This window comes from Diadema antillarum, unplaced genomic scaffold, assembly GCF_040938485.1.
Source record: "Diadema antillarum isolate AM-2024a unplaced genomic scaffold, OU_Dant_1.0 scf00000006, whole genome shotgun sequence".
Taxonomy (NCBI): Eukaryota; Metazoa; Echinodermata; class Echinoidea; order Diadematoida; family Diadematidae; genus Diadema; species Diadema antillarum.
The window spans coordinates 83,498-105,948 of record NW_027270895.1 but is presented as its reverse complement, the minus strand read 5'-3'; the positions used below and the strand labels follow the sequence as shown (position 1 = coordinate 105,948).

General features: G+C 39.0%; 1 protein-coding gene across 1 annotated transcript; it reads right to left on the bottom strand.

The window, feature by feature from the left end:
* Positions 1–92: 92 nt before the first annotated feature.
* LOC139715578 (radial spoke head 10 homolog B-like) lies at positions 93–22,240 on the bottom strand. Its single transcript, XM_071627142.1, has 18 exons — positions 22,020–22,240; positions 20,207–20,282; positions 19,420–19,488; positions 17,578–17,751; positions 15,520–15,726; positions 13,931–14,107; positions 13,149–13,296; positions 12,334–12,464; positions 9,626–9,812; positions 8,390–8,501; positions 7,382–7,559; positions 6,506–6,667; positions 5,224–5,391; positions 3,809–3,940; positions 3,204–3,300; positions 2,320–2,475; positions 961–1,115; positions 93–302 (listed from the first exon to the last, which is right to left on the bottom strand). The coding sequence occupies exons 1-18, from the start codon at positions 22,238–22,240 to the stop codon at positions 93–95; spliced, it is 2,760 nt and encodes a 919-aa protein (XP_071483243.1).
* Between the last annotated feature and the right edge of the window lie 211 nt (positions 22,241–22,451).

Here is a 22,451-nt window from a genome sequence, read left to right as displayed (position 1 = left end):
GGAGGAGGAGGAGGAGGAGGAGGAGGAGGAGAAGGAGGAGGAGGAGGAGGAGGAGGAGGAGGCGGAGGATGCGGAGGATTGACAGCAAATCATCATTTCTTGACCGAGATGTTGGACTTGGACCGCTCCACCCTGACCTCGCTGACGGAGCCCTCTATGGTCTCGTTCCCGCCTCCCGCCTCCGAGGCAGCCGCGGCCATCTCCCTCGCCTTGGCCTCCTCCGAGAGTCTGTCGGCCTCTCGCTGGGCCTGGACCCGCTTCTCTCGCTCCTCCCGTTCCCTTTCGGCTTTAAGAAGGGCCAGCTATATACAAAGAGGCAGACAAGGCTGAAACGCATTTTTCTTAAAGGTGCAATCCTACATTCCACAACGAGCTTGAGTCTACAAGTACCTTGATAAAACCTCACTGAACAGAATGATAAAATGCTGCAAAAGTTATCATATCATCATTACAGTACCACTTCTGAATTCCAATGCATATCTCATATTGGAAAAAAATATTAGATTCATCAATTCTGCTCCAAGTCAGAGAGAAATTTAAGAAAGTATGAAAATTGAGAGAGAAACTATAACTTTAACCCTCTATTAAATATACTGCAAAATCTTTGAATCACTTGTGAACTAGCAGTTATGGTAAAGATGCATTGGAAAAATCTGTAACTGAAACAGTATTATATGAAAAACAACATGAATCAAATAAAGGCAATTTTTTGTCATTGTGCTCTACCTTGTGATACACTTAAAGGGATGGTATAGTTTTTGGTTAAGATGGGGGTTCAGATTTTAACATTTTGCGAGATAATTACAGTGTAAAAACCACTTATGAAATAAGAAAAATCATACAATTCTAAGAGGAATTCAAAGTTTGTTTGACGAAAATCAGTTTTTAAATGGCTGAATGTCATTTCAGGACTTTTTGGGTTATGTTAAGATCATCAAAGAATCGTTTCCTGCAACCCACCTGACGCTCCTCGCGGACCAACGCCCGCTTGGCCTGCAACTCCTTCATGTGTTCGTGGGCGGGGAAGAGCTTGCGCAGGAGGAAGATGTTGATCTGGTGGGTCCAGAAGTTGAAACGCCTCGTGTCCTCGCTCATCTCCTCCTCCATCTCTTCCACTGCTGGGTCACACGGGGTTGGGGGGGGGGGGGGGGGGGAGGAAAATCAATTTGAATTGTTATTCAATGACACAAAGGAAAAGAAATAGGTTGGGGTAGTCTAAAACATGAATCCCACTTCCTTAGACTTGGAAAGTGCACCTGATAAAAAAAGATGGCCTTCCAAAGGTCGCTCATCGTTGAGTCCCATCACGTAAGTCCTGTAAACTAGACCAGGTCCTTGGATCTCAGGTCATCTACTATCATACCCATCATACACAGCCTCTAAGATGTGGCGAAAGTCCAACACGCAATGGACCCAACTACACTTGTTTTGCCTGGTCTCACATTGTGTAACCCTACATCCCCAATCCAAACCCCCCTCCAACATCCTTGAGATCTCCACAATAGATCCTGGTCCAGGACTTTGACAAAGCCACCCAAATGGTTCCTGATCCACCTATCAAAAGCCTTGCATGCAACTGACGAAACCACACCTCTGTTGTGTTTGGTGCCACTGTATAGCCCCCATCCCTTCCACTCCTATCTCCTCCCCTTTAATAGGTCTCAACAATAGATTCTGGCCCATGACTTTTACAAATTCCCCAGACAGTTCTTAAAACACCTGGCAAACGTCCAGCATGCAACAGACCAAGCTAAACTTCTGTTCGGTTTGGTCTCACTGTATAAGCCCCACCCTTTCCACTTCTCTCCCAACCCCTCCCCTTGAAATCTCCTGGTCCAGGACTTTGACAAAGCCACCCAAATGGTTCCTGGTCCACCTATAAAATGCCTTGCATGCAATTTGGTCTCACTGTATAACCCCCATCCCTTCCACTCTGATCCCCTTCACTTATTCTGGTCCAAAACTTTTAAAAATTCCCCAAACAGTTCTTAAAAACACCTGGCAAACGTCCAGCGTGCAACAGACCCAACTAAACTTCTGTTCTGTTTGGTCTCACTGTATAAGTCCCACCCTTTCCATTTCTCTCCCAACCCCTCCCCTTGAGATCTCCAACAATAGATCCTGGTCCAGGACTTTTAAAAAGTCACCCAATTGTTCCTGGACCACCTGGTCATTGTTCGGCATGCAATAGACCCAACTACACTTCTATTCTGTCCAGTCTCACACAGTATACGCCCCAACCCCCGTTTTGCGATCTCCATTTAGATCCTGGTCCATGACTTTCAAAAACTAAGTCTCCCAACGGTTCCTGGTCCTTACCTGCTTCCTCTTCCTGCTGCTGGGCCTCCTCAGCACCCATGGAGAGCACTGACTGGAGGAGGTGGGTCTGGGTCTCCGTGGCACCGTCCACCGGTAGGCCTGCGTCCCCCGCCACCAGCGAGAAGGTTGAGGTGACCTTGGCTTCCGTTCCAGCCTCTGCGAAAAAATTTTAAAAATTGACAATTGACATAAAGTGTAGCTGTATAAACAATGTTCAATAGAGATGTGTAGTTTAGAATAGTACTGAGCATAAAATCATATCCAAGAGGATGGTACACATTATGTACTTATGATGATGTACTAATCATGATGATGCTGATAATGATACAAACAGAGTTAATCACACTAATAATGACAATGTCAATGGTATGATGATGATGATGATGATGATGATGATGATGATGATGAAACAACATTTATATAGCACCATTTATCTGTAGAAACATTCAAAGGCAGCCGGCTCCCACAATGATAGTGGTGATAACAATGATAATGATACTAATCATAATCATGCAGTGTAATTGCCATTGTCATAATACTCATAATTGCAATAGCAGTCAAACTTGTAATCATAATCACAATCACAATCCTACTCATAATTGTTACTGTCATCATAATTGTAATCATAACCATGATTATAATAATAAACATGATCATAATATCAATGATAACATTGATAATACTAAAAATGCTGTTGATAATGATCACGTTGAAGGATATACGACCTATGTTCATGTAGGCAACAACATTTTAACAGCAGACAGACATGGAACAATGTGTGTGTACTGGCACTGTATCTCATCAGACCTGAATCTGCAGTTGTACATTAAGTACATTCTTTCCCGCTTGATGGTCACATGAATTTAGCAGAGAGTTTTGCTCACCTGACTTTGACGGTTTTATCGGCTCGCCGACGGTGGTACTGCCCTCTGGGACATTCTCCGTGTGTAGACTCAGAGTCGCTACGATCGATCCAGGCTTCTGCAGAAATCAGACACATGTCAAAGAGTTGCACATTGGATTGACTGCCGAGCTCAATCAAACCTCTCCCCCCACCCTTAACATGAGGTATCTTAGTGGAAGGCAAGTTGATATATATGGTTTTTTTTACAGGACTTTTGAAATTAATGAGAGATTCCCGCGCATAGGGCGATGCTACCATCAATCTCGAAATAATTGATCTTGAACAATTTTACGTGCTACGTGCCAACTCCACTTCAACCGCTATTCTGAGTACTTACAATACAATTGTGAAAGTGCAAACTTTTGAATAATTGATTTCATCGCTCTTGGCCTATTTCCGTGAACTTTACTCATTCATTACCTTGTAGATCAGAGAAAATTGCATAAACTGAACAACTTTTCTGCATCATTATATTTGTGCAAGTTCAGTCGAATGTTAATTTCAGATAAGATCTTCAAACGGCAAGATATTCCGTGTTTGCAGCAATGGAAGAAAAACAGAAGAAATGGAAAAAGGATAGCCTACCTCAACCTTGGCTTCGGATGCCTTCCTCGCTACCTCTGAGGACGACATGGCTCTGGGGCCTGGTGAACCAAAGTTTGAAGTTCGTGGTGAACCCGGGCCTGTATTAACCGGGTCATCTACATCATCATTGGGCTGTGAGGTCAGAGGTCAAGTGAGGATATCATGTTAATGTCACATGTGAGAGATGGCACACTATGTGGCCTAGAAACACAGCATAAGTTACCCCCCGGCTAAATACTGCTTAGTGATAAGGTTAGAGTGAAGATTAAGGTTAGGGTTAGGTTTACGGTTAGAGTTTGGGTTAGGGTTAGGATTAGGTTCAGAATAAGGATTAGGGTTAGGGTCAGGGGTAATTGTCCAGAAGGTAATTGCCCTAGATTGGTTTAGACACTTTGTCCTTCTTACATCTGTTTTTGGGGGGTAACTTGAACCATGAGCATTAATTCTGACAGACATGATCCTATGACAAGGTGCATTAAGTTATCATCAAGATGATAAGTATAATTTCTTTTGATATTTCCTAAATACTTTTATCATTTTCAATGGCATTATTATTTCCAAGGTTGCTTTAAGCATTATCACAATTACTATCATTAGCATTATCATTAGCATTTCCGAAGTTGCTACACATGTTTAAGTATTATCATAATTATCATCATTAGCATTAGCACTAGCATTTCAGAGGATGTTAAAAGTGTTATCATAATCATTATCATTATCATTAGCATTAGTATTTCTGAGGTTGCTATAAATATTATCATAATTATTATCATTCGCAAAAGCATTACCATTATTATCGTAGTATTCACGTTTCTCGCATAATTTTCATGTGAAATATATGAAGTTATTATAAAAGCTCATTGCCAAGATTGTTATTTCTTCTTGCTGTTTCTCTCTAGCCTGTTATGGGTTAAAGAAGCCAATAATCATTATCATCATTACTGTCATTTTCATTATCGTTATCAATGTCAATATCACAATTACCATCATCATTAACACTCTCATCATCCTAATCACCATGACTACTGTTGTATCTCTATCATTTTCGATAATCAAAATTACTACCATCATTATCACTCTAAATAAGTCATACTTATTATCTTTATCATAGTCATCATTATCATTATCAATATCATCACCAGGATGATTATATATCACTAGCATTGCCATTATTATTATTAATGTCATGCACAATTCTAAATCAATAATACAATTACTAGCATGATTTTCACTATCACTGCCCTTATCATTATCATTACTTTCATAATCAGAATTGCGACTATCACAATCATCATCATCACCTTATCATTATTGTATTGGATACCACTACTATAATACTTAGTGGCCCTCGGTTGTAGTTGTTTTTTTTGTTTTGTTTGTTTTGTTTTTGATTTATCTTAATCGGCTGGACTCACATGACTGGTCCTTGAGGTGGAGGGGTGCGTGGTGGAGCTGTAGCTGGTGTGGGTGTGGTGAGAGATGACCGTGCTGGGTCTGGGCGTGGCCGGGTCCTTGATGACCTCCTCCGTCACAAAGTACATGGCGCAGCCAATGACAGCCTCAAAAAAGTCAAGGAAGGTCATCTGTACAGGACACAATGACATTGTCAATTTCATCACCCACATACGTATTTTGGCATGTTGTGCAAAGTTTGTCAATATCTCACAAAGCCATCAAATGCTGTAAAGACCAGAAATTTTCACCTGCATGAAACTTTTGCAACTTTTGCGAGAGGCCAAAATTTGCGAAAATAAAATGCACGCAAAAGGTTTTGTCTACACAATGCATTGAATGCCAATGACAATTCATGAAAGTTTCATGCCGCGAAAAAGGTAATTGGCATCAATTAGCAAAAGTTTCACACCACAAATGTTTTTGATTTTACCGTAGTCACTGCTGTTATGGCACAAGATTCCAAGACATTTCAAGACAGTAGCAGTGACTACAAGCACAAAACATGTTCAAAGTGTGTAACTAAACAGAAAACAGGAACTCACAATAACACTATTCTTCAGGACTATAACACCTGAATATTGCTTGCCAAGAGCTCATTCACTTCCCAACTTTCACCTTGTATATGCTTTTCTGTCACATTCATAGCTACATGACTGAAATTTGTTGGCATATTATGAAGATTCACTAATCTTCGATCCATAGCATTAGGATCATTTCATGAAGTGATGGTCTTCGAGTAAATACACATACATCTCAGAACAGTTCTCATTCACAAAGCTGCCGACTAATCTTTGGATCAGCAGCTTTTGCAAACATGCTACTCTATACACCAAATATTTTGTGAGGTTTTTATTTTCGTGAATTTCGCGAGTCAGGTGCAATTCACGAATTTACAGACATGCGAAAATACTGACTATGATCCCGACCTGAATGTGACGTGCACACATACATTTCTCCATTCACTACCATACTCCCTGATCACGAATTTAACCACTCACAAAATACTCGGGAAGTCCCAATTCGCGATAATCTAGACTTGCTATTATATGGCATATACAGTATGTTTCTCTACGAATTCACAGATACAGGTATCTATATGCAGACTATGATATGATTATTCCCTGAAGTCCATTGGCTCTTTCATGATCACGAAGAATTTCAAGAGGACGTGGATCTCATTAGAAAATTTTGGGAGAACACATCAAAAAGCCTCCGGACTGTTTTCGCCACCTTTAACCTCACCTCTAGTTCCAGGTTGCAGTCGTGGGAGTCGTACGCCGCCGGGTCGTCGCACGATAGGATCTCCAGGATCCGCTTCGCGGTCAGGTTGTCGTTGACCAGGCCGTAGTCATTCATCGTGTGTAGGAAGTCGCGCATCTTGAGGGTCTGCTCGTAGGGCGGATACTGGGGAATTTAAAAAGTTGTGACATTTATGAATGAATCCTTTTGTTTACTGGGAATATGAGATGTCCGGTTGTTCTGCTGAATTCTTCATCAGAAACAAGAAAATCTTCTTCAGCAAATCACTTGTGCACATTAATTGCATCTACAGACTGCAGATCACACCCTAAGAACTGTGTCTGTGTTTTGAAATATTAACTACAGTCTGGTGCATGTAACTACTGCAAAGCATTAAAAGATCTAATCCGACAGCAGATTGGGGAACCTGCTCTTACAAACGACATGAGGAAATTTTGTCATTCTAACTCATGATAATGGGACAAAAAAATTGCATTAGTCAATGAGCTTTGAGCCTCGTACTGCATGTCATGGTACATCGGTATATCACAACTTCTTCAAGGTGTCAACAAGTGCAACTTCCATGAATATCACAACATCAAGTGATTTCCCACACCATGCATGTTCTGAGGCTGATATTATTATAATGAGAATCTTTGATAGATAATTGGTCTCAGAACTACGAAGTTGACAAAGACCTCATAAAGATGCATAGACCCGGTTTAGCAGAGTCGGGGAAATGTGTCTAAGTGCAAGCACTAAAGAAGAGTCCTCACGTAGGTGTCTGCAGTAAACTTGTGCCGTCCTTCCACATATGCATTTGACTAAACCACCGGTCTATGTGCCTTTAGACAACACCAGGTAGGTGTAACAAGGTACCTTGTTTTGACTGCATATCGCCTGGTACACCTCATAACACCTATCCATGTAGCCCAGGGCGTTGACGGCGTGGCGTTCATCAAAGAGGAAATTCCCCTGCACATCACAGGCGAAGGGGACGATGTTCTCCGTGATGGTCCTAGAGAGGCACCAGGCTAGCATGGGACCGCATCCAGGTCTGAAAAAGAGTGTCACCATGACAACAAGATGCGAGCAGGGATGAGGTCAACTGCAATTTTGTGATATCCACAATGAGATTCAGCGGGAAAGATGTGGTCAATCACTACGAGTTGCCATCACATGTTCACACAAATATAGATGAAGATGAAGATTAAAATTCAAATTAAGATAAAGATTAAACTTTAAAGTAGGGGCATAGAAGTGATTGCCCTCTGACAAAACACAGGAGAGATGTATGGCTTTCGAGCGATCAGAGAGCATTAGGGTTATGATTAAGGGGATGGTATAGTTTTGGTTGACATGGGGATTCAGGTTTTTAACTGTTTGCAAGATAATAAGAATTTAACAACACGAATGAAATATCAAAGAGTACTCAATTCTAAAAATAATCTAAAGTTTATTTGATGAAATTCAGTTTTAAAATAGCTGAGAATACCAGAAACAAAGAGGTCCTAATAAAATGGGAGCACCTTTTACTAGGACCACTTTGCTTTACTTTGTTTTGGATATCTCAGCCATTTCAAAACCGATTTTCATCAAATAAACTTTTGATTACTTTCAGGCTCTTTATATAATATATTATATTATATTTCATATAAAGTTGTTTCTAATTATCTCAAAAAAGAAAGAGTTAAAACCTGAATCCCCATCTCAACCAATAGTATACTATCCCTTTAAAAACATTTCATGATGTGTCTACAGGAAGAATCCCCTTATGTTCTGTCATGAGGACCATTTCGTCTCAATAATCATGCACCAGACTTTCTGTCATTCCTATGCTGAAAAACCCTCTCAAATAAGAACCGCAGCAACAACAGACAGACTCACTGGTGCTGATCCCTGTAGAGATGGTAGGCCAGAGTGATAAGATGATTCAGGAATTCTCTCATCAGGAGCTTGTCCAGGGGGGAGTGGATGTCGGTGGCTGCCTTGTCTGAAGCTGCAGTCAAGACGCAAATTCATAAGGGGGGGTGGGAGTATATTCCTTTAGCATACACATCATTCAATGAGAATTAAAATACAGGCCATAAGAGATTATCTCTTTTGAGATGAAATAGATATTTTTTTCTCTTTCTTATTCATGGGTATGATCATTGAGGTGTAAACCTTAGATTTCATATGATACAAAAAACAAACTGGAATAACAATGGTGACAATGATGACAAGCATAAATGCAAATCACAGACGCAGCCCTAACCCCAACCCCAGCCCAATCACACTTGTAAACCTAATCATAATCATCACCATCACCATAATCATGACACCATAACTAACAATGATGATGATGGTAGTGTAAATATCACCATCATTATCATTATAACCACAACTTTGCTGGGAAACCATTTGTGTGCCATTCACGAAAATATCATGTTTTACAGTAAGCAAAATTGTATTTTAGTTATTCCTCGTTACGTCACTGTTGCTCTCAATCACAAACTCAACCCAACTCTCAAAAATTCTTACAAGCTAATCTTGATTTGCTTAATATCACGCCTACAAAATATCTGGTGATTACGGTATCAGAAACAGAAAGACAGAGAGAGAGATAGATAGAGATAAATAGATAGATAGAGGGAGAGATAGAGAGAGAGAGAGAGAGAGAGAGATAAATAGATGGATAGAGAGACAAATAGAGGGAGAGATATAACTGTAGATATAGAGTAACATAGAGATAGATAGTAAATAGATAGATAGACAGATAGATAGATACTTGGAGAGAAAGAGATATATATAGAGAAAGAGATATATATAGAGAAAGATATATATATAGAGAAAGAGATATATATAGAGAGAGATTGACAAAGATAGAGATAGAGATAAGCCACGGTCACATTGGCAAAAGATCAAGAAGGTAAGATCACAATCTTTAAGATCTCGAAACTTTGCCAGTGTGACTGCAAACTGCCCGAGTCCAACTAGGGATATTATTTCCCCACCCCACCAAACTTCTCGATCTTTAGTCAGTGTGACAGCTAGAAACTGAAACTTCGCGATCTTAAACTTCTCAATCTTTTGCCAGTTTGACTGCGCCTATAGAGAGAGAGAAAGATGAGAGTAACTCACCCAATATTCTATCCATCTCAGCCAGAGTGGCATCCAGGTGGTGGAAGCGGCAATCCTTGAGGAACCTCCAGAACTGGAGCCTGGTCATGATGAAGGTGTTGTCTGGCGAGGCGTCGTGCCCGAGCCCGCTGTAGTAGGAGTAGACCTTCTTCAGGGCTGTCATGTGACGCAGAATGACAAACATGACCTGAAAGGGTGGAAAACACAAGCAAACAAACAAACAAACAAAGGTCAGAGCTCAATGAGGTAAGGCATCCATGTGAAATTCATCATAAGGCTACTTGTTAAGTGAAGTAAGCATTCAACTGACTCCAAAGTAATACCGTGGTAGCTAGTGAAAAGACAGCGCTGTAATGGCAAAGATTTAAGTCCTGGTAACCAGCTTTGATTCTAACTTTCCAAAAATCAGTTCGAAATATGTTGTAAAAAGAAGGAATTAGAAGTGGCTCCACTTCAAAGGTACTGTTTAACATTGGGAGCAATGATTTGAAAAATGTTCAAGTTATCACATTTGATGTGCAGGTCAGTTGTATCACAAAACATCCTACAAGTTATGTATCATATAAAGGTTTTGCAATAGCGCCTAAAATACAAGGAGATATCGCTATTTTTCTCACTAAACCATAATTATAGATGGTTTTGATAGTCAAGAAACAATTTTATTATAGCTATTGTTCACATTTTGTATATTTTACAATACTTAACATCGACTACACTGATTAATTTTTTACAGTGGTTGTTTCTATCCCTACCTCACATTTTAGAACTATTTTGAAGAACAAAAATTGGGTTTTATTTCATCTGCAAATGGTAAACAATGCCTTTAATAATAACAATAGTGGTCATTTGTACAGCACGCAGGTCCACCTTTTGGTGCTCATGGCACTTCACAGTGATATGTTCAATGCATGACTCAATATTAAACATAAAATGAAATTACCATCAAGAAATATGAACACTGTCACTAGTTATAAACTTGCAAATAGACTTTGAAAAAAAAAAGTTATGAAGTAGATGCTCGGCAATCAAAATATTATTGGACACGAGAGGGCTGCTCAAAAGTTGGATTTTTGAGTTGCAGCTCCTCAAATACATGTGGATGGAATATGTGTGATATGACATGAATATCATCAATCAAATAGGATTTGATAGATGCTACAGTATGATTGATGACTGATGATAATTTCACACTAATAGCTGGTGACCCTGTACTGTGTGTCTTTTTGTGTCACTTGGTTGAACAATGAAACCAAGACAGAGTGATGACATTGAAATGAAGGTAAAGCATGAGAGCAGAATTATGACAAATCAGTACTAGTAAATATGAAAGCATTCAACCTTCATTCGGCAAATCATGACTTGAGATAGCTCAAGATCCTCCCCCTCCCCCAACTTCCCTACTGACTTGAAAAATTTCTTTGTCTTTTTTTTTTCCATCTCTTACAAAGATTATGTCACAACAAAAAATCCTTGACTATATATCTGTTTAATTTGATGCCTCTATCCTTCCTAGTTTTGACAATTTTGATCAATTGCAAAATTTAGATGTAGGTATTTTTGCTTCAGTCATATGCTGTACATACCCTTTTATTGGTGTGTGTTTTTTTTTTCTTTTCCAGTCTATCTTGCCACACAGCCCTCTGCAATAATCTAATTATGGCATTTGGCATACAGTGGTATATTTGAGAGTGTCTTTTAAGGACCACAATACAGAATATGAGCTTCAGAACTAATGGTGTTCAAAATGAAATAGTAAACTACCCTTAATAAACATTCACAGACATTGCATCCTGAAATGTATGCTTCAACAACATGTCTGCGGGCCATCTAATTTGTTGACTCTTTACAACTAAAGGAAAGTTTTAAGTGGACATCCTGGTCATTAGATGGACGAGTGTTTGTGTTGACATGTTTGTCCTGGCTCAGAACCATGGCTTGTTAGCTTGACCACATGAAATCTAAACATCTGACCAAACATTTGCAACGAGTTATTAGGATTTCGGGCACCATTTGTTGCAGCTATAACAGCTCCTTGGATAAACCAGAATATCAAATTCCAACAGAAATAAATGAATAAATTTTTGATCGTATTCTAGGTCATAATTATGTCTCAAAGTTGCCTTTAATTTACAATTACAAATTTCTATCTGATTTGGCGCATTTCCATCTGTTATAACTTGGAAATAAGATACATAAGATATGCAGTGAAATTCAGAAGAGCCAATTTGATGATAAAGATAGCAATCAATCAATCATCATCATCATCATCATCATCATCATCATCATCACAATGGTAATATTAATAATCATAATCATAATAATAATTACAACAACAACAACAATAATAAAGTACAATTTGTAGTCAGAGCACTCGGAACAACGCCAAAGCAGCTACGATGTTACTTGGACCATGCAAACGCTCAAAAAAGCTTTTAAAAAAAGCAGCACTGCTGGGAAGAATCCTTCGTACTAAGGTTACAGAATGGAACTCAGTGTGATATTGATCTCCAAGAGACATCTTGTGATGATAGAGGAAATAATAATAACAATAATAATAACAGTAACAACAACAATAACAATAACAATAACAATAACAATAACAATAACAATAACAATAACAACAATAACAATAATAATCATGGCAATATAAGCCCCTCCCCCATCTGACTTGATGGGTTAACTTGATATGAGTGATAAGCTCCTCCCACCTGTTGAAGCTCCTCCTCCTTCTCCTCCTCGCCAAAGTCCTGCAGGAGGTGCTGTAGGTCAAGAGTCAGGGATGGACCGAGGGTGTTGCGACTCTCGTCCGTCCTGGCTGTTAGATCTCCCACGTCTGGGGCTGGGTAGGGTACAGAGAAATTTATCATTTTCGTTTTTGCCCAGGTCTGGTGCTGGGTAGGACACTGAGAGTTTATCATTTCAATTTTTCCCAGTGATTGGAATAGTCAGGGATTCCTACAAGGAGTTCATCAGGAACTTGTACTGCAGATGAAACTGCAGATTAGACAAGCATGCAATTAATTAGGTACTTCTCTTTCTTCTTTTCATTAATTCTTGATCCCAAGTCCAAGAAACCATATTTCCCTCGTTTGATGTTTGATCAATGAGTTACAACCGAATTCATTATTCTTTGTTAGTGTGTTATAGGGTAAGTTTTCTATTTTGTAAAATCTTGTCCATCTGAGCTCTTTTTGACCAATTATGATTCTTTGTTTCAATTGCAGAATTTCCAAAAGCCTGCCAACTGCTATTAAACTTTATATGTGATTCTGAAATTGCCAAAACATTCCAGATGATGAAAGTTCCTGTGTCTCTATCACATTGGCAAGCTTTGATAAATTTCTCTCTAAATCCATCCAGATTCAGTGAATTGGACCAGTTCTGTGTAATCTCTTCTCAACTATTAATTATGCACTGAATTTGAAAGGTGCCAATTTAACTATGACAAAATTATTCATTTTTGCAGGAAAAACAAACATTTCTCCCAGGACCTGACAGGTTCAAATGTTTGGTTTGGACCTACCAGGACCAGCTGGGTCCGGAGTCCTGGTCCTGATGCCAGAGATGTCTGGGGTGATGTTGCCGTCGATGGTGAACTGCGGGTACTCAGCCATGCGGTCCTCCACAAAGATCCCATCGAATATTCGGCCATTCTTGAAGGTGAACACGCCCTAAAGTCAACAGAAACAAAAAAAATGCTTTCATCATTCCTGGTTGTATCCATCCCAGTTTCATAAAAGTCTCTGGTGCAGAAATGTTCACATATCAATCCATGTTCCTGTGCAATTACTTCTAATTTTTATTCACAAACAATGTATCATGACACAGTTGTACATCCACATCACATAATACAGTGGACTCCCATTTCAACTAAGTCCTCGGGACCGGTAGTTTTCTTTCGTTATATCGAAATTTCATTATAAGCGAACAAATAAACATTAAAAGAGACATAGAGCCGATGATGTTGCGGCCTGAATTTTTATTTCATTGTAATTAGAATTTCGTTGGATCCAGGGCACAGTTTTCTGAAGGATTATTATTGGCAAATAGGACAAACAAACGAGGGAGTTCAAGCGGCACGTATTTGAGGTGTGCATACACGCACTTCACTGAGCATGTGCTCGAGGCACAGCACGCAGCTAGGTGCTGATGAGGTAGACTGTAAGATGCCACAACAGAAAGGCTTCTTTATCAATGGGAAATAAGGGCGATTTTTAGCAAGGGTATATGGATGGAAATGAGCTGCTTGGCGGAGGTCTGTGCTCTCCAAGTGCTTTTCTAGTTCTTTGTTTGTTCTGCACTCACCCGTCCACTCTTTTTGTCGTGCATCCATTCCCCCTCATATTTGGCTCCGTTGGCATAGAGGAAGACACCGTAACCATGGCGCTTGCTGTAAACGAAGTCCCCGATGTACTGGTTCCTAAGCGGGTACTGGGATCCCGGGAGACGCTTCAGGTACCACGTGTGTTCCCCATGACCATGCTACATGAAGGAGAGAGAGAAAAAAAATGTCACTAAAGAAGAGGTACCCACTAACTCTTTATGTGACACGTTCACACACCCAACTCAGTCGATGGCGTGCCAAGTTCGCATATTCTACTCAAACGCACAAGCCCGCCCAAACCGATCAATAAATCGCCAACTTCCACAATTAGATGAAAGCGTTTCTTGCAATTTCATTCCTGTCACATGCAGCTTGTATTTTATGTGGTGATTGACTATCAAATTGTGTTCCCGACTGGACTTGCATGTAAATTCTAAGTTTCTGTCACTGTTTTGTGTGCAAAGGACATGATGCCTCCACAATAATTTATAGCTACTGGTCATTTGACAGAAAAGCGATCATCGATTTGTCACACAACTTATATCAAAGCAAAACTTGGTATTTTCTTTACAACATTGATTATCACATGTCCAGGGTGACAAAAAGCCGGAAAAGTTACATAGATTTGAAAAAACAGAATGCTTTCCTAAGGCATGACAACATTGCTGTCTCAGAACAATGTGGCACACAGGGGGTGTACACCATGGCACATAAAGAGATAAACATGGGAGACCCAGTGGGTCTTGTGCTCACCGTAGTATCGCAAGTTCACCTCTCATGCATTCTTGCAGACTATCACCTTGGAAAGAACATAGCAAACTTGGAGGGCAATGCGGGGCTCCAGGGGGGACATGGGGTCTGTTCGTATGTATTCAATCTCACCAGCAATGATATCTGCAAAGTTTGCTCACCGGAGTTCCGCAAGTTCACCTTTCACGCATTCTTGCATACTACTGTAAAACAAGGAATTTTCGCGTGCATTTTAATTTCGCGAATTTCGCGAGCGCCAAAATTCGTGAAATTAAAATGCACGCGAAAGCTTTTGTCTACACTACATGCATTGAATGCCAGTAGCAATTCGCGAAAATTTCATGCCACGAAAAAGGCTATCGGCTCCAATTCGCGAAAATTTCATGCCGCGAATATATCATGTTTTACAGTATTACCTAAGAAAGAACATAGCGATCTTGGAGGGCACTGCGGGGCTCCAGAAGGACATGGGATCTGTTTGTATGTATTCAATCTCATCGGCAATTAATACCTGCAAAGTTTGTAGGGGGTATGATTGACCTTTCACCCCTCCCCCTTAAAATTTTCTGCTGTCCCTGCTGACAGAGGCTTTGATAAAACCAAAAGCTCAACAACTGTTGTAGAATGAAGATAGAAAGCAAACACTGTCACAGTCTTAAGGCTGCTCCAGTGGAAGTGCATGAACACAAGCTAGGTCCACCTGACCTACAAGTTACAGCTCTAGAAAGTGGAACACAGTCTGAACGCTCCATCTGTTAGCCTTTCCAGTGATACATACTATCAATTACATGAAGTCACAAGGAGAGGGGCTCTTTCTCACCTGTACGCCCTTGTCCCACTGACCGCTGTACGACTGGTTGAGGTCTACCCATCTCATCATTCCCTGGCCGTGCCTGTTGTTCTCCGCCCACTCCCCCTCGTAGACATTCCCCGACCGGTAGCGCCTCACGCCGTAACCGTGGCGATTGTTGTTGACCCAGTCACCTTCGTAGAATGAGAGCCCATCGGTGTCGTAGCGAATGATGCCCTGCAGAATCATGCCAATGGACGAAACCTCTTGTCATTAAAATAGTAAAACAGTGTGCATGCACACTATTAAAAGTATCAATAAATACTGTAAAACGAGAAATGTCCGCGTGCATTTTAATTTCACGAATTTTGCGAGCGCCAAGATTCGCGAAATTAAAATGCACGCAAAATTTCTTATCTACATTATATGCATTGAACGTAATAGGCAATTCGCGAAAATTTCTTGCCGCGAAAAAGGCCGTCGGCTCCAATTCGCGAAAATTTCATGCCGCGAATATATCATGTTTTACAGTATTCAAACATTGCTACTTGATTTCATCCTGCACACAATTCATATGAAAAAAACAAGTTGACAGATCTCACTGAAATGTCATTCTCTATAGTTATAATAACAATATTTTATATTAAAGGGTATCTAAAGTAAATCATATATGTAAAGAAGGCTGATTACAAGAGTAATTCAATATATGACTATGAAGGGACAATAGCAAAGTGATTTTCCTTCATGACAATACACAAATTGCGTCCAGTTTGAGTGGTTACGTTTGATACCAGAGAGAATAATTTTATTACCATACCAGTACTGAACAAATTTAATGTGAATCATGTCCTGTGTAACAAGCAAATGAGATTTATAAAACCTTTAATAGTCCATAACATCGTAGTCCTGTGCAAAAGTTTTGTGATAAATGGATTTTTTTTTTTGTCTTTCTTTCTGTCTTTTTAGGGGGTAGGGGAGTGCTAGGAATTTTTGCATTTGTTTCTGTCAGCATTTTACATTTATTTGGGTAACACAGAGCAGATTATGGGTATCTTGGTTACACAGAGCAAATTTCTGGGGAAGGAAGCTAATGATATCAAGCAGTCAGAGGGTGATTTCATACATCAAAGAGCTGGTAGCATGGGAATTCAGGGGGTCTGATTGAAACGATCTTCATTCGCCGTCCACTGAGGTACATTCGAAAACCATGCTTTGCACTAGTCGGTGAATATGTGCATCGAAATGTACGCTCATCTGGAGCAGTAGACTCCAGTTGAGAGTTTTTGGCTATGTGTGTACTTAAGGGCATAATTTACCGTTTGCAGGAAACAAAAACCCAGCATTAGTGCTTCAAAATAGTTCCAAAATGTGAGTTAGGGATAGAAAGTACCAATGTAAAAATATGAATCAGTATAATCACTGTTAAGTATTGTTAGATATATATACAAGTTCAAGTTTGTAAACCATTTATTTTTCCATCTTTTTCATGTTGTAAATCACATACATAAGGTTGTACAACGAAGGCAAAAATACAAAATGTGAACAGTAGTTACAATAAAATTGTTTCTGGAATAAACCATCTACAGTTATGGTTTATTGAGAAAAATAGTGATATCTCCTCATATTTTAGGCTTTATTGCAAAATGTTTATACAGTAGGATGTTTTGTGACACAACCGACATACACATGTGGATCAAATGTGATAACCCGAACCTTTTTTGAATCACTGCGGCCAATGGTAAACAATACCCTTGAATAGAGATGAGTGATAACGCTGTACACAATTTTTTACTGGGATTCTTGAATGTAGTCTTGCCAGGCCAGCCTTCTCATTCCATAGTATCACTACACATAGATGCTACTGGGTCTTAAATCTCTCAAAAGAGGATTTCCACAAAATCAACTGCTCTGTGGGTTCTACAGCGGATCCAGAAGGGGGTGCACTGGGTGCGCACCCCCTCTTTATATTTTGTTAAAACATAAGAAATAAAAAGAAAAAATGGGGGGGGGGGGGCGTGTGCCCCCTTTAATTTTGTAAAGGCCCCTCCCCTTTACAGAATTCCTGGATCCGCCCCTGTACACACTGACCGTGCCATGGCGGAGGCCTTGCTGCCACTGTCCCGTGTAGGAGGAGGGGGACGACATGCAGCGGAAGGTTCCGTGTCCATGCCTCCGCCCCTTGAGGACCTCCCCCTCGTACATACTGCCATCCGGCCAGGTGTAGGTGCCTTTCCCAGTGATCTCATTCATGTTGAAATCACCCTAGGAATGATAACGATAACAAAATAATGAAAACAACAGGAATATAATATTGGTAATGATCATGATAATGATAATGATGATGATAATAGTAATAGTAGTAATAATAATAATAATAATAATAATGATAATAATGATAATAATAATAATAATAATAATAATAATGATAATGGTAATAATAATAATAATGATAATGATAATAATAATAACAACAACAACAACAACTATTACCATTATTATTATCATTATTATTATTATTACTAATTCTACTACTACTACTATTATTATAATGATAATGACAATGCTAAGAAAAATAGCAAGAACAATGGTCAGAGAATGATGAACACAATCATGTGATAGCAGACCTTTGGTCATATTTTTCCATGGGCAACACATTCTTGAGACTTATAACTTGTCTGAGCAGGATTTAACATCCCCCGTAAAGGGCATGTCAAACAGTATGAAGCGATCATGCTGTACATATACTACGTATATCATATCCCCATTCTTTTCCAATCATCATCTATATAGTGTTGTATTTTGTCCCGCAACAATTTTTTTTTTCCTTGCAATGTCAGCAGCCCAAAGAACAGAAAAACTTTCTATATCAGTTTTTATTAGAAATTGCAGCAACAACTGGTAACCACAAAATTCTGTAATAATAACCTCTGGCTACAGCTGTTGAAATATTGTATACGCTGCTATTTTCGTGAATGATGATGTCATAGACATTTTTGCAACATGTTGTTTTCGCGAATTGACGCCAACTCTTACGTTAATGCTCTAATAACAAAGTGCATGGAGACAATTTCACGTGTTGTTAAATTCGCGATCCAAGTGTGATTCGCGAAATTCGCAAAGATTAAATCCTCCTGAAAATAACAGCTTATACAGTATTCCTATAGAAGTAACTAAGTACTGTATCTGGATCATATAAGTATGCTACAGAAAAGGGCAAGATATTATTCCACAGATATAAGTGAGTGATATATTATTTCACTTGCACTTTTTACATGGGGAATTTTAAGAAATTCAGGCAGAACTCTTCTAGAGTAAGTGTATATAAAGCTTAGTATTTGCAGCACAGAACCAGAGATCTGGGTTTCTGGAGATACTCAACTCACATTGCTGTATCCACTGAATCTTCAGGATTCTATTTCACAGTGAATCTACAAACTTTACATCATTAATGATGTTCTTGTAAGTAAGGACAAAGCCTGGAAGCTGTGAAACCTCACTTTCATACTGAGTATTGAAGAAAGGGTTATTGTTTGGATTGAATTTGGACTCGTGCTATTTGCTCACTTTGTCAATAATAATAATTTTACAATTCCTATGTATCATTTCTAAATAATACTAGTAGCATGCTTTTGTGTACAACATAAGCTCATATATGAAGAATTTGAATACAAAAACAAACAGATAAATGCCATTTTTGAAGTTTTTAAAGGTCATCATGAAATAGATCAAAATGGAATCTTTTCAATGATACTGCACTCATTATATAACAAGAAATATTTTGAAAATATTATTATAAAGATTATTACATGTCTTGATAATTTCCTATGCTTTTTTTTTCAGCAGATATACACATTATAAATCTGAAATATATCAAATTGGTAAAAATGGATACACGTGTATATATCTGTTTTGCATTGAAACTCTACTCACCTCATACTTTACACCGTCTGTCCACAGGTAGGTTCCCTTTCCGTGCATGAGGCCATGAGAGAACTGGCCCTGTGTCATAAGCAATATGTCTTGTATAAACTCTTAGCAAGGCAAAGGAACTGTGAGTTGTTGTTGTTCTTTTAATTTTAATGGAGCTCTGCCGGGTGGGCAATTTGCTCCAGAAAATACATTTATTCATTAATCAAATTACTTAAATGTAAATAAAAAAAAACCTACAGTACAATACATTTTTTACCACTTATATTTCTTATATTTAAATTGAATATTTATATTCCATATGATTACAGGAAATAAAGTGGAATTGTGAGTGCTATGGTGCTTCTCCTCTACACCCATGTGTCTTTACACATATGGTACATCAACATTTAATCATCAACAGACCTCCTACTGTTAACAATAGTCTTTTGCTTTTTCATGCAGATTTTTTGTTATTTGTACATTATCACTGACATGATTATTGTGTAACATCAGCTAGATGTATGAATGTGGCACTGCTGCACATACCAAAATACATGAGCAATTTGTACAAAAAGTAATAAAAAAATCACCTCTACATACATGTATAGATAGTGCTCCCATTTGTAGATTTATAAGTGGGATTAAACTCAAGAATATTATAAAGTTATTGAGAGGTAGGAAATATTGGAAAGTATTGATGCTTATTTCAGAGTCTGAGTCAAACATTACTGATCTCGCTAGACACTAGTTACTAGTAGTAGACTTTCTGAAAACATACAACAAAACTGGCATGAACATCATAAGATACCTTGTAACAATGTCCACCACTGAAATATGCCACGCCGTCATTGTCATACAAGCCACGAGTCTTGTCACCTTCATAGCTGAAAAAAAAAGAGAGAATAGATAAGGGTCTTATGAATACTAGAGCTAATTTCACAAATATCATTGATCAAGATAGACTATGTACAGATGGTCTGAATTATCTGAATTACCTATGATGACACCTAGTAAGTTAAAGACTCGTAGAGGACCATTCAACGGATCCAATCCTGAGCCTGAAGAGTTCAGTGTGATGTATCCGGGAGTGGTCAATTTATGCAAAGAGCAATCTGGATTAAATTTACTATGTTTCCGTTTCCAGTGGTCATTGAGCTTTAGACTTGAAGGAATTTAGCTGATGTTGTCTCAACAGTATCAGCACAAAGCCTATTCCAAGAATTCTCCACTCTATGGCTGAAAGAGTTTAACCTCTTACTTTTATAGTGGGACACCTTCCTTTCTACAAGTTAAACTTATGACTGTGTGTAACTTGATCAATGATAACAAAGAGAATCACTGGATCAAAATCTTCCACATCATTCAAAATCTTGAAAACTTGAATCATATCTGCACATTAATGTCTATACTCTAGGGATGGAATCCCAAAGACTTGAGTCTCTCAGAATGTGACAATTATGATTCAACTTCAGATAAAATCTTGGCCGCTCTCCTCTGAACTGATTCAAGCTTTTTTGCATTACTCTTTGCAAGTTCATTTTAGACACAAGAACAATATTCCAAGAGCAGTCTGACTTGGGCCTTACACAGTAAGACTAACACTTCCTTTAACCTGCTGAGGACGAGTCCCGAGTATACTCGGGCAAGCGTCTATGGGAAATGCGAGTTGTAGCAAAATCAAACCATCCTCAATGGGTGAAGAGTTAGGTAACTTAAGTCCTTTTGATCAGGCCAAGTACTTTATTTGCTTTGGCGGCAACTTTGTGTTCATGAAGAGTAAAACTGAGGCGAAGAGTAAAATTGAGCTAGTTGAGGTTATGAGAAAAATACACCTTACATAGATCTATGTAGATCCCTTTCCCTTTTGACTGTCTCGATAACTTTGAGATTTTCATTCTCATCATGTGAATGCGTCTACTATCCAATGTACTAACTGATACCAACATCCAAGGACAAGGTTGTTTTTGTTTTTGTTTTGTTTTTGAGGGTTTTTTTTACAACCACTGTACATAATATGACATTTTCTGTAATTGAATTTGAGCTGCCATATCCATGACCAGTCCTCAAACTTGTGCCAGTGTCTGTCAAGGCCTAGATACAGTAGCAGTCACACTACACCATACACTGCATTGTCTAATGTACATGTAGGAACCTCCGCTGTTTAGGCGAGTGTTGTATAAAAACCAAAAATTGTATTTCCTAAAACTGAAGCGGCTTTTGCAAGACAATTAGAATCTAGACTTTGTTAGACGTCTAGTTCTGGATAGCACCCTCATCAAGTCAAGTTGATGTGTAACCCCGGGGCGCTCCTTGTACACAGTTATACTGTGGGAGCCTCGCGTTCGGCGTTCGGGCTGGTCGCAATTAGTTGATGTGTAGCATACAGTTGAACATTCATAACGCATATTTGCATGTGTGGGACTGAGTATTATTAAACGTTAATGAACGTCGTCGTATTAGATCTAATTGACGATAGGTAATAATCAGCTTTTGATAAAACTCTCCTGATGCCTATTTCAGAATTATCAAACGTATATCTAATATCTACAGAGATATAAAATGCCAAGAAACACTGTGAACTTTTAATATCAATGCTAAAAAGTTAGCAATGGCATGCTCACTGTTCAACGATTAATTCTGCTAGAGTGGGTTCATCATATTCTGGAGGCGGAGTTGGTTCTTTAACCGGTTCAGCATCCTCTGCGGGAGCTGCTTCTTGCTGTTTGTCATCCTGATTTTCTTCAGCCGCTTCATCCTTCTTTTCCTCTGCTGGTGGAGGTGGTTCTTCGACGACTTTTTCAGCCTTTTTCGAGCCTTTTTTGCCACCTTTTTTGGAGGCCATCGTCGTTCTCGGCGTAGTCGTAAATACTACTAAATTTTATAGCGCCATCTGCGTTTGATTATGGTACAAGCTTACATAGCAACTGTTGCTAGGCTGTTTTTCTACCTAATTTTCTAGTCAGGAACGAAATGCAAAAGTATTTTGGGGCGTTAAGAATTGCATTGTTCGTACATTTTATACAGATGTGTAGTCTCTATCAGAATTAGGCCTA

Excerpts from the sequence above, each read along its gene's own strand:
- LOC139715578 (XM_071627142.1), bottom strand. The coding sequence starts at position 22,240 with ATGGCCTCCAAAAAAGGTGGCAAAAAAGGCTCGAAAAAGGCTGAAAAA. Across the intron at positions 14,108-15,519 it reads AGTGGGACAAGGGCGTACAG|CATGGTCATGGGGAACACAC; the intron begins GTGAGAAAGAGC and ends TCCTTCATGTAG. Across the intron at positions 3,941-5,223 it reads CCACCTCAAGGACCAGTCAT|CCCAATGATGATGTAGATGA; the intron begins GTGAGTCCAGCC and ends CTGACCTCACAG.